Raw genomic sequence first — 11,498 nt, forward strand, 5'->3', positions numbered from 1 at the left:
GAACAAGATGAAAGTGGAGCTGATTACCTAAAGAGTGGTTAAGGTGAGCAGCATGAAGGGGAGACTAAAACAGGCAAACGACAGAGAATGAAATGGACAATTAATCCAACAGCCGAGAAAAATAGGGAGGGCTCTCGAGTGGAACTTCAATTCCCAACCGGGATTGATTGGGATAAATAGTCTGATCTATAACATGGGCAAGGAAGACCACATGACAAAACTGGGGGAGAGTGGGAAAGGTTGCTATTCACAGCTGATCTTTTTGGAGTGTATACAGGAGATAAATGAAGAACAAGGGAAGAAGAGAACATGAAAAAAGGAAAAAAAACATGATTCAGGGACTAAAATGCAGGTAGGAGAATTAAAACATTAATGTTGGTTAATTGGTGGGATGGCACATTTATCATATTGGGAGAGATTAAATGCACGAGGTCTACACTCAAGAATGAACAATATTGATATGTACAATATTTTTAACAGGTGTGTAAGAAAGAAGTGCAGATGCTGGTTTAAATCAAAGGTGGACACAAAATGCTGGAGTAGGTGCAAGTGAACTTCTGCCTCACCTGGAAAGACAGTTTGGGTCCTTGGATGGAGGCGAGGAGGGAGGTAAAGGGACAGCGGTTGCAGGGGAAAGTACCTGGGGAGGGATTGGTTTGGGTGGGAAGGGCCGAGTTGACCAGGGAGTTTCAGAGGGAACGGTCTCTGCGGAAAGCAGAAAGGGGTGGAGATGGGAAGATGCGGCCAGTAGTGGGATCCCGTTGGAGGTGGCGAAAATGTTGGAGGATTATATGCTGTATGCGACGGCTGATGGAGTGGAAGGTGAGGACAAGAGGGACTCTGTCCTTGTTACGAATGGGGGGAGGGGGAGTAAGAGCGGAGTTGCAGGATATCGAGGCGACCCTAGTGAGCCTCATCAATAATGGAAGAGGGGAACCCCCGTTTCCTAAAGAATTACATCTCCGATGCCCTGGTGTGGAACACCTCATCCTGGGCGCAGATGCGGCGTAGACGGAGGAATTGGGAGTAGGGGACAGAGTCTTTACAGGAAGCAGGGTGGGAAGAAGTGTAGTCTAGATAGCTATGGGAGTCAGTAGGTTTGTAATAGATGTCGGTCAATAGTCTGTTTCCTGTGATGGAGATGGTGAGATCTAGAAACGATAGGGAGTTGTTGGAGATGGTCCAGGTGTATTTGAGTGCAAGATGGAAATTAGTGGTGAAGCTGATGAAGTCAGTGAATTCTGCATAGGTGCAGGAGGTAGCCCCAATGCAGTCGTCAATGTAGCGAAGGTAGAGTTCGGGGATAGGGCCAGTGTACGCATGGAACAGGGAATGTTCGACGTACCCTACAAAGAGGCAGGCAAAGCCAGGACCCATGTGAGTGCCCATAGCTATGCCTTGGATTTGGTGGAAGTGGGAGGTGTTGAAGGAGAAGTTGTTGAGGGTAAGGACCAGCTCTGCTAGGTGGAGGAGAGTATTGGTAGACGGAAATTGGCTGGTTCTGCGGTCGTGGAAGAAACGGAGGGCTTTAAGACCATCCTGGTGGGAGATGGTGGTGTAGATTGACTGGACATCCATTTTAAAGATGAGGGAGTGGGGGCCTGGAAAACGGAAGTCATTGAGGAGATGAAGAGTGTGAGGTGTCTTGGATATAGGTAGGGATGGATTGGGACAGGATAGACTCGAGTTATGTGGAAATTAGTTTGGTGGGACATGAACAAGCAGAAACAATGAGACTGCCAGGACAGTTTTTTTTGTGGATTTTGGATATTTTTAACAGGCTTGACGTAGAGTTAGTGGCTCACCTGGTAGAGAGTGTCTGGAACACACATCACTGTCTCGAAATAAGGAGTCAGCAATTCAGATCAGAGATGATAAGAAATATCTTTACCCACAAGATAGTGAATCTTTGGAATTCTCAGACCAAGTGGGCTGTGGAGTCAATAAGTATTAGAAGATAGAGAAGGGTAGATTTTTATACACTAAAGGGACCAGGCGATGTAGGATGAATGCAGGAAAGTGATATCGAAGTAAAAAATCAGACATGATCTTAGCCATCTGTGGACAGGCACAAAGGGCCAACTGGACAAGTCTTTCTATACCTTAGGTTTATTTTGTGTTTTATGCTCAAAATGTGAACTAAAAACATGAATCAGGAAATAGTCAACATGCCAGGCAGCATTAGTAGTTCCAAACAGAATTTGCATTTTGAATTAATGGCGTTACATCAGAACGGACCAGTTCTGTTATAAATGGTACTGACTGGCAATTGACGTTGGAGCTCCGCTCGAGCAGTGTGCCTGAAATGCTGTTGTAAGTATTTACAATGACAATAAAGTGTATTATTATTATTATTATTATTATTATTATTATTATTAGAGGTTGTTGATTTCAATATTGAGTCCAGACAGCTGGAATATGTATAATTGGATTCAGGTTCCTCGAGGTTACATCAGAGATGTTCGTCAAAGCAATCACTCAATCTACAATTGGCTTTTCCAACATAGATGAGACCAGATCATAGAAATAAATACAATTCACCCACTATAGGAGACACCAGGGAATCACTGCTTCACTCTGAGTTCATGGATGATAGGAAGCAAAGAAATGTTGAAGAACAGGTGTAGCGTCTCTAGTAGTTGCGTGGAAAGTGGTTGTAAGAAGGGGAATGGTTTTGAAAGAGGTAAAACCAGAATATTGCAGTGGGAACATTTATTTGCAATGCAGATAGGAAATGGGAGAGGAAAAGTACTTTTGAAATAAGATTCTATGATAAAAGTTATAAATAATGCTTGTTTAAATGATGAAGCTTGTGGGATGAAATGTAAAAGACATATTTGTTCAGGGTAGGAGAGGGGTTGAGTTTTATTTTAGGAAATGGACGTACATTTTGGGAATCTTGTCAACTCTGATGACTAGGAAACCAGACAAGGAAAAAGGGAAGACATTTCAAAATGCAATGCAATTGGAGAAACAAGGGAAATGGAAATGAGTCCTTGTAGGATGCAAGTTGGGAAGAGACAGTGTAATAGTTATGGTTCACCAAGCATAGAGAATACCCACAAAGATGTGTCAGAAAACCAAGCAATAGCAATATTGTTCTGTTATTTCTTACCTTTTGGCCATAAGTTTGAATCTACAGAGAAAATGTTAAGAAAAAATAGGTTAGCAGATTGGAATTGTGGCAAATTAACAACACGCACAAGTTTTTCCTGAGTTCAGGTAATGTGGTAATTACAAATCTTGTTATAGACTAAAGACAAACAGATCACTGTGGGCGGAGCACCAAGACAAATTCCTTGTATGCGAATACTTGGCCAATAAACGTACTTACTTACTTTACTTACTTTAAACTGTAAATATCAAAAAATAATTTTGTATCGTATTTTACAGGAAATCTAGTTCGTGAAATGCTTAAATATGTACCAGTTCAATTAACTTTAGCTTGACTGCGGATGGAAAAATCTGTCCATGATGGATCACTGATAGTAATTTTTGGATTTCTGTGCCGCTGTATATGTTAGATAGCCCAGAAACTGCTGTCCGTTCAACAGAGGATTAATGCCAAATCCCAGTAGTTTCACCATCATTGCCACTGCACAATCCCAGGCCAATTGGTGCTAGGATTTAAAGCAAGTTTCCACTGGTGGATCAAGATATAAATGAACCAAAAGCTATGTTTGATTCTGAAGAAGGGTCCCGCCCAAAATATGACCTATCCATGTTCTCCAGGGATGCTGCCTGACCCGCTGAGTTACTCCAGCATTTTCTGTCCTTTTTTGTAAACTAACATTTGCTGTTCCTTGCTTCGGTAATTTTACATCTGCTTTGAGTGGAAAATGTGATAGATTTAATACTGATCTTTAGTAGCAGCATAATATGCAGGATCATATTTCAGCACCATAATCACGTATCTTCCATCAAAAACAGAAAATATTCCACCTCTGGTGGCACCAGAGCAACGCCCTATACATAACCTTTAGCTCAGGGGTGGGGGGGGTCACGTGCCCAGGTGATGAGAAGTAGGGGTCACAGTGTGGACATGGGTGTACCTGAGTAGTATTTAAGGGGTTAATCGCGCGTGCATGGGGTTGGTGAGTGAGGAGAATTAATGTAGTTATAAAGGACAAGAATTTCGGGCAAACTTCGTGTCTGCCTCATTCTTTCACGGACAACTCCGCGTCCGCTGCATTTGGTGACCCCGACGACCAGAATAGATATTCTGGAAGAAAAAATGCGCTCCGCCAGCACCTAACCTGCCGCCGCCACTGGCGACAACCAGGCCCAACTCAGTGCCGTCGCTCCGCTGCCGACCTTCTGGACCGCCCAGCCGCAGGTATAGTTCCAGCAGGCTGGAGGAATCACAATTCTTCATTCGCGGGGTAACCAACGATGAGACCCGCTACCATTACATGGTCGGCGCACTCGACCAGGAAACGGCCGGGCGAATCATCCCCTTCCTGCAGGATCCACTAGCGCCCGATAAATATGGCGGCCTGAAGGAGCTGCTGCTCCACACTCCATCTGGCTGGAGCTAAATTCGTCTCCAAAATCAACCTGGTCAGGGGGTACAATCAGATCCCCGTGCGGCCGGAGGATGTGCCCAAAACGGCTATCATCACCCCCTTGGGGCATGGTGTCGCTCCATCTCACATGCTGCCAGCTCTTGTGGACTGCCAGGATGTCTTCCTCCACCACGAAGCCCACAGGTCGCCCTTACAAAGGTCCTTTTCGGGTGCTACGCCACGGGCCCACGACTTTTGATTGGACATAGGGGGTCGGGGGGGGAGGGGGTGACCTTGTCGATGGTTCGTTTGAAGCCGGCCCATTTGGACCTGAGCAAGCCAGTCCAGGTGGCCCAGCCTCGCCGTCGAGGGCATCCGCCATCGAGGGTTTCACCTAGTTCATCCTTACCAGAAAATAAAGCTTTGTGTGGGGACGTACGTATGAGATCCAGCCGCCTCATTTGGCTGCCCGTCCATTTTTGTGCCTCCGGTTCTGGGGGGGGGGGGGTAATGTGGTTGCACCGGGTGATGGGCCACGCACTATACATAACCTTCAGCTCTTGGGGGGGTGGGGGGGTCACGTGTCCCGGTGACAAGAGGTAGAGGTCACAGTGTGGTCACGGGCGCCCTTGGGGAATATTTAAGGGGTTAATTGCATGCGCATGGGGTTGGTCAGTGAGGAGAAATAGTGTAGCAATAAAGGAGAAGAAATTCGGACAAACTTCATGTCTGCCTCGGATAATTCAGCGTCCGCTATACACCCATGAATAACTATGCATCAGCGACACCAATAGACTTATTTGCAGATTTGCAGATGGGGCACCATGCAGCAATAAGCATTTCATTCTTTCAATTTCAATGATTAAAAATAAAAATTGTTTAAAAAATGTATTTAATTAAAACACCTTAAAATAATAATAATAATACTAATAATAATAATAATAATAATGAACAATTAAAAACATTCAAATAACTGAATGTTTACCTTTTCCCACAGGATCAGCTACACTGGTCAAATGTGTGAAGTATCACTCCATCACTCTTTGGTCATTCCCCAGCACCTGCCTCAGCTATTGTCAATTGAGGGGCTGAATATGAAATGCTTCCAAACCTTCTCCTCAGCACCTCAGAACTTTGTGACTGGACCTAAAGGTGAGTTCAGCAACTGAAAGGACATTATATATGCCTGCATCTGATCCCCAACTTGTCTCGTCCATCCATGTTTGGCTGAGCATACCAGTATGACTGAGACAATCTAGGCACCAATTGACTGATGGCCAGTTTCCCTATGGAACTACAGCCTATCATCCAGCCCCATCTGATCATCCAGTACCAACCACACATAAGAGAAATTACTTTTCCTATTAATAGTTAAAACAAAAAAACCATACCACAACATTGCAGAGTAGATGTGTTATCTCAAACAATGACAAACATGACATGTACTGATCATGCCTTTCCTTGTTCCTACCACTATCCAGGCCTCAAATACTCCAAAACACAACGATCTTCGCCAATGTTCTTCATTTTATTCACAATTCCATGTTCACTATTGACTGGACGAGAAAAATTGCGTTGATGAAACTTTTTTCGGTCCAATGATTTGGCCTTGACCTTTGCCGTGCAACTTAGTTCTCTGACCTTCCCCTATTTTTTATCTCAGTTTCATTCCCAGACCTAATCAAAGTATGGAACTACAGTGGAATATATGCATCTCGGGTCAATCTAAGTCAGCTGGTGCAAGTGGATAATTCTACTGATCTAAAGGCATTAGCTGATAATCTTACAATTGTAATGTTAAAATGCAAGTCAAAGGTATCGCATTAGTGAATGGATGTCTTGTTTGACCAGTACGGTAGCCCTATGCTAGAAAACAGGGGTGATTCTGATGCATCAGTTCTTCCATCTCATAGCTCCAGGGAAAATAGAGAGTTATGGAAAATTAACAATCATTATGTTGAAATGTAATGACATTATCTCTTGGACGGATGTGCTATTTCCAACACCTCAAAAAAATCTTTGCAGCCCTTTAACTTTGTAAATTACCCCACGTTTATTGATCTTTACTACAATTACCAACTTTGGTCTTTGCTAGGCGTTTTAAGAAAACAAACATCCACATATGACTCCTTAATAACCCTGCATATCAGAGTTTTAGGTTAGTAGCCTAAACAGTATGTTGCTGTTGATGGTTCATTGGCACAGCCTGACAATTAATTTCACAATGTGCAAACGTAACCCATTGCTGAATTGTCATTCTGGTTGGGAAAAATATAACTGTGGAAACATGCACACTTTGACATTTTTTGTGTACCACACTTTAACATTGATCTGAGGCAGCTGAGCAGCAGAGCGATGCAAACAATTAGTTCTTGAGGCGGTGTCACTGGTCTCTTGTGATGAATAGAATGCCATCTATATTTGATAAGATACCAATTACAGAGCATGTGTGTAGGAAAGAACTGCAGATGCTGGTTTACACCGAAGATAGACACAAAATGCTGGAGTAACTCAGTGGGACAGGCAGCACCTCTAGATAGAAGAAATGTGTGATGTTTCGGTTCGAGACACTTCTTCAGACTGATTTACAGCAATTACAGACCATCCCTGTTTACCGAACAGGTTCACTTTTTACAGACGGATCATTTTCATTTATGCATTTTACAACCTTTTGGTCTCGATGTTAAGTTAAAGAACATTTGATAAGAACCATTATTCTTTTATTTTTCCCTGAGAAGTTACAAACGTTTTTCCTGTATCATATTCTCTAACTTTGTCTTTTATCTCTTGACTTGTCCCATTACCCTCCCTTTTGTCACTTAAATCTTTCTTGTCTGCATTATCACAGGCCTTCAGCTGTTGCATTATTTCCCTTGGCTCTTTATTAAAGAACTTTTAAATGTCTAGCACCAGATGAGATGTCTTGAAACTGAAACACAAGCTTCAATATTAACTCTCCTGGAGTGTTAAAGCTGGAGGGGATCACAGTGGGGATTTAGAAAAGTGCTATCAGGGAGATTGTTCCCACACCTCCACTTATTCACTGCTGCCATTCTCCTGATGCTCCACACTGAGACATCCTGGCCAAGCAGAACAAATCAACATCATTAAACCAGGCTCTTAGAATGGGCTGGGGTATTTAACTGCAATGGTTGCTGACCACAATTCCAAAGGTTTTGGGTCCTTTTGGAAATAGAACGGAGAAGAACCTGCTCAGGCAGGTATGGTGTCAGGGATTGAAGATGTATAATGCCGAGTATTTCAATGTTCTTTGATCCAAATTAAACCTTGGACACAGTGAAGTGTAATTTTGGCTATTTTCAGATTGTTTTGCTTCATACTCACATTTGAGTTGCACTAGTGCATCTGAGGCAGTTTCCACATCAAACTGCACTATCAATACTCCATTACCCTGGGAGTGATGATGGGCAATGAGGTTTGGAAGTGCAGTTCCCGACTGGGATCCCATACTTAGCTTCTATCGTTGGCTTCAAAGCCTCAACTCTGCCATCACCCTGATGCCATGACGTCCCAGGCCTTTGATTTACCCTCACCATACCCAGCATCACCAATCAGGCCCATCTGGTCTGGAGACCACTGGCCTTCTCTCTTCCCCATCCGATGTAGTCTCAGTCCCAAGCACAATATCTTCACTTGTGATGAAGTGAAAAACCCAACCTCAGGCATTGCTGAAGTTTTCAGAATTGGACCCAGAATAGAAAGAATTGTTGACACCCCTACAGATAACCTTCTGTGCAGGAAGGAACTGCAGATGCTGCTTTACACCAAAAATAGATACAAAATGCTCAGCAGGTCAAGGCTCTCAGTCTGAAGAAGGGCCTCAACCCTTTTCTCCAGAGATGCTGCCTGACTCACTGAGATGCTCCAGCATTTTTGTGTCTATCTTCCAAAAAACCCAACTATGTGCCTGTGAGTGCACACTCCAATTTCTAGGCCAGAGACACTTCATAGCAATGTTACAACATTTTGAGATTTTAAAAATCAAGCCTGCAATTTATCCCATCAGGTAAAGCATAAAAAGAAGTTTAATTTGACATCTAATTCACTTTTATATCTTCAGTATTAAAAAAGTTATGGCCATTTTCATACTCGGAAATTAGCATCTTGTTCCCTATTGATTTTCCATTGACTTAACACAAAAGCCGTGATCGAGGACAGTCTAAAGCCCATAACTTTATTAAAAATTAAGAGAACTGAAGAAATTTTCAGTTATTGTAGATTGAAGCATTCTGAAACAAATATTAAACAATCTTACTGAAATTAAAGCATATAATTAGTTAGTTACCCAATTGTAGCTAATTCCAAAATTCAATTACTAGATCTAAACATCTATTCATTTCTTAAGGAAAGATTAACATTTTTTAATAGCCTAAGTGTCCAAAGAACATTCACACAAGAATTCACAATAAAACATGATTTTTAAATCTCATTGACATTAATTTATAGGCCAAATGGAAGGGATTTAGTGTTCAATTGCTGTAAATTAATGGCCATTTAAATCAGCCATTAAATGGGATTCTGTGGAACGCGCTGGTTTAGAACGCTGCCATTGCGGTGAATTTGTACCCCATGTCGGCATGAAAGATACTGCTGGTTCAGATGGACCCCCAAGTCAGCTACTCGCAACGTAAAATTTTGTATAAAGGGATCTTAAGAAGCCCTTTTTATTGTAAAAATAAACAACCTACCTTGCGTTGTCCCCTACATGAGATCCGTCCCGTTGTCGGGGTTCGCGGCTTTAGAGGATGATTTTAAATTTACTATAACAATTAAATAACCCAATTTAGTTTAAAAATACCTGCAGCGAACGAATTTCGCGGCGATTTTTCGTCAGCAACTAAGTAGGCTGAACAACATCGATTTCAACAGCCTAGAGAAAATCGCGTTTTAAACCCGCCCCCCTCTCAAAGGCGCCAAAGTCGCGCACACGGGCAGCGGCAGAACTGCAGCGCCGCTGAAGGTAAGTTTTGCAACATACCTACACTTCACAGTAATCTTTGTGGCCCACACAGGAGTATTGCCTTCCCCTCCATCTTCTCCCTGCTGTAACCAGTGACATCCAAAACCCAACCTTCCCTCCACGCATGGCCATCATGTGTCTCCTGATTATTGCTGGAGCTCTCTGCCACTTGGCAGATGCTCAACTGATCCAATAGAATCAAGCTTCATCTCCATACAAATCATGCCTTTCCCCCCACTTCCCAGTAAACGTATTAATTCTGTTTCTCTGTACAAAGATGCGGCCTGACCTGAAGTTTCTCTTCATCATATCCTGTTTTTGTTTTCTTGTCATCCTTCCGCCCACTTCCGCCCTTCAGAGACAGCTGACTTCCACTGGACCTGCTCCCCATCTCTGAGTAATGTGGATGATCGGTGTCCACACTGCTTGGGTACCAACTGGTCTGCAAAATAAAATCCCAAAGTCATCTTCAACGAGTCACCTTTTACAGAAGCAGCAGATCGAGTGAGAGACAATAGTATACAGTAACACATTGTAATTAATGTTTAATATAGCTGAAAGCCACGACTGAAGAATAACAGAATACGAGGAGTGGGGGGGGGGGGGGGGACGGGGGGGGTAATAGGGTCCATTATTGCCCATTGTCCACTATAACTGAGTAAGGGGTTATTGAGTAATAATCGTTGCACTAGTGATAGAAACAAGGGACTGCAGTTGCTGGTTAATACATGAAAGGACACAGTGCTGGAGTAACTCAGCAGGTCAGGCAGATCTTTGAAGAATAAAGGGTCGAGACCCTTCTTCAGACTCCGGTGTAGAACTGGACCTGGTATCCAGGTGAGTTGACGGCCCCAGCCTGTTTGCGGCCGGGGGAGAGGAAAGAATCAGCGGAATAACTTGTTGCAGTCAACAGGCGGCCAGAGTGTAGGTAAGAATAAGCAGTGGCGGCAGCAGCTGGTGCGGCGGGTAAACGGCCGAGGAAGCTGTGTGGGCCGGCGGTGGTGGCAGCAGGTCCTGGCCTCATGGTGGTGCGGGACCGCGGCAAGTTCGGTGGTCCTGGCCTCATAGCGGCCGGAGTGGCATCTCTCGGTGCCGCAGCGGGTCTCGGGTCTCATGGCATTCTCCCCATATCCCCTGACTCCGCTATCTTTAAGAGCCCTATCTAGCTCTCTCTAAAAAGTATCCAGCGAACCAGCCTCTGAGGCAGAGAATTCCACAGACTCACAACTCTCTGTTGTGAAAAAGCGTTTCCTCATCTCTGTTCTAAATGGCTTATCCCTTATTCTTAAACTGGCCCCTGGTTATGGACTCCAACATCGGGAACATGTTTCCTGCCTCTGTCGTGTCCAAACCCTTAATAATCCTATATGTTTCAATAAGATACCCTCTCATCCTTCTAAATTCCAGAGTATACAAGCCCAGCCGCTCCATTCTCTCAGAACATGACAGTCCCGCCATCCCAAGAATTAATCTTGTGAACCTACGCTGCACTCCCGCAATAGTAAGAATGTCCTTCCGCAAATTTGGAGACCAAAACTGCACACATTTAAAATTACCTCTGTCCTTTCAGTTGAGCTCTCGTCCATGAGAAATTTTCTCCTTTTTTCTTTTCCACCAATTTGACCCTCCAAAGCTGGCAGGAAGGCATCAATAGCAAGTCTCTTTCGGTACTCAGAAAATGCTGGCCACAGTTGGAATAGAACAGCAAAAACAGCCATCTGAGGAATGAAGCCTCGTTATTTTTGTAATCTAGACAATTCCAGGCAAATGTTACATATCAAAGCACCTTTGAAAATATGTGTAATAAGTCTTTTCAGTGCCAATATGTCAAAGAAAGAAAGCAATAGATATAGAAACATAGAACAAACATAGAAACGTAGAATACTTGGAGTTTCTGAAGGTCTTTGATATATATGTATATATATAGATATATATATATATATAGATATAGATATAGATATAGATATATATATATATAGTGGCTTGCAAAAGTTTTCATACCCCTTGAACTT

General features: G+C 43.3%; 1 protein-coding gene across 1 annotated transcript in view; it reads right to left on the reverse strand.

The window, feature by feature from the left end:
- rgs22 (regulator of G protein signaling 22) overlaps positions 1-11,498 on the reverse strand; it is a 63,815-nt gene that overhangs the window by 2,095 nt on the left and 50,222 nt on the right. The window contains exons 20-22 of the mRNA XM_033018875.1: positions 11,043-11,204; positions 9,776-9,928; positions 3,116-3,136 (exon numbers count right to left, since the gene is read on the reverse strand). Coding sequence (XP_032874766.1) covers positions 3,116-3,136; positions 9,776-9,928; positions 11,043-11,204 — 336 coding nt within the window. The remainder of the gene's footprint in view (positions 1-3,115; positions 3,137-9,775; positions 9,929-11,042; positions 11,205-11,498) is intronic.

Source organism: Amblyraja radiata, chromosome 4 (assembly GCF_010909765.2).
Source record: "Amblyraja radiata isolate CabotCenter1 chromosome 4, sAmbRad1.1.pri, whole genome shotgun sequence".
Taxonomy (NCBI): domain Eukaryota; kingdom Metazoa; phylum Chordata; class Chondrichthyes; order Rajiformes; family Rajidae; genus Amblyraja; species Amblyraja radiata.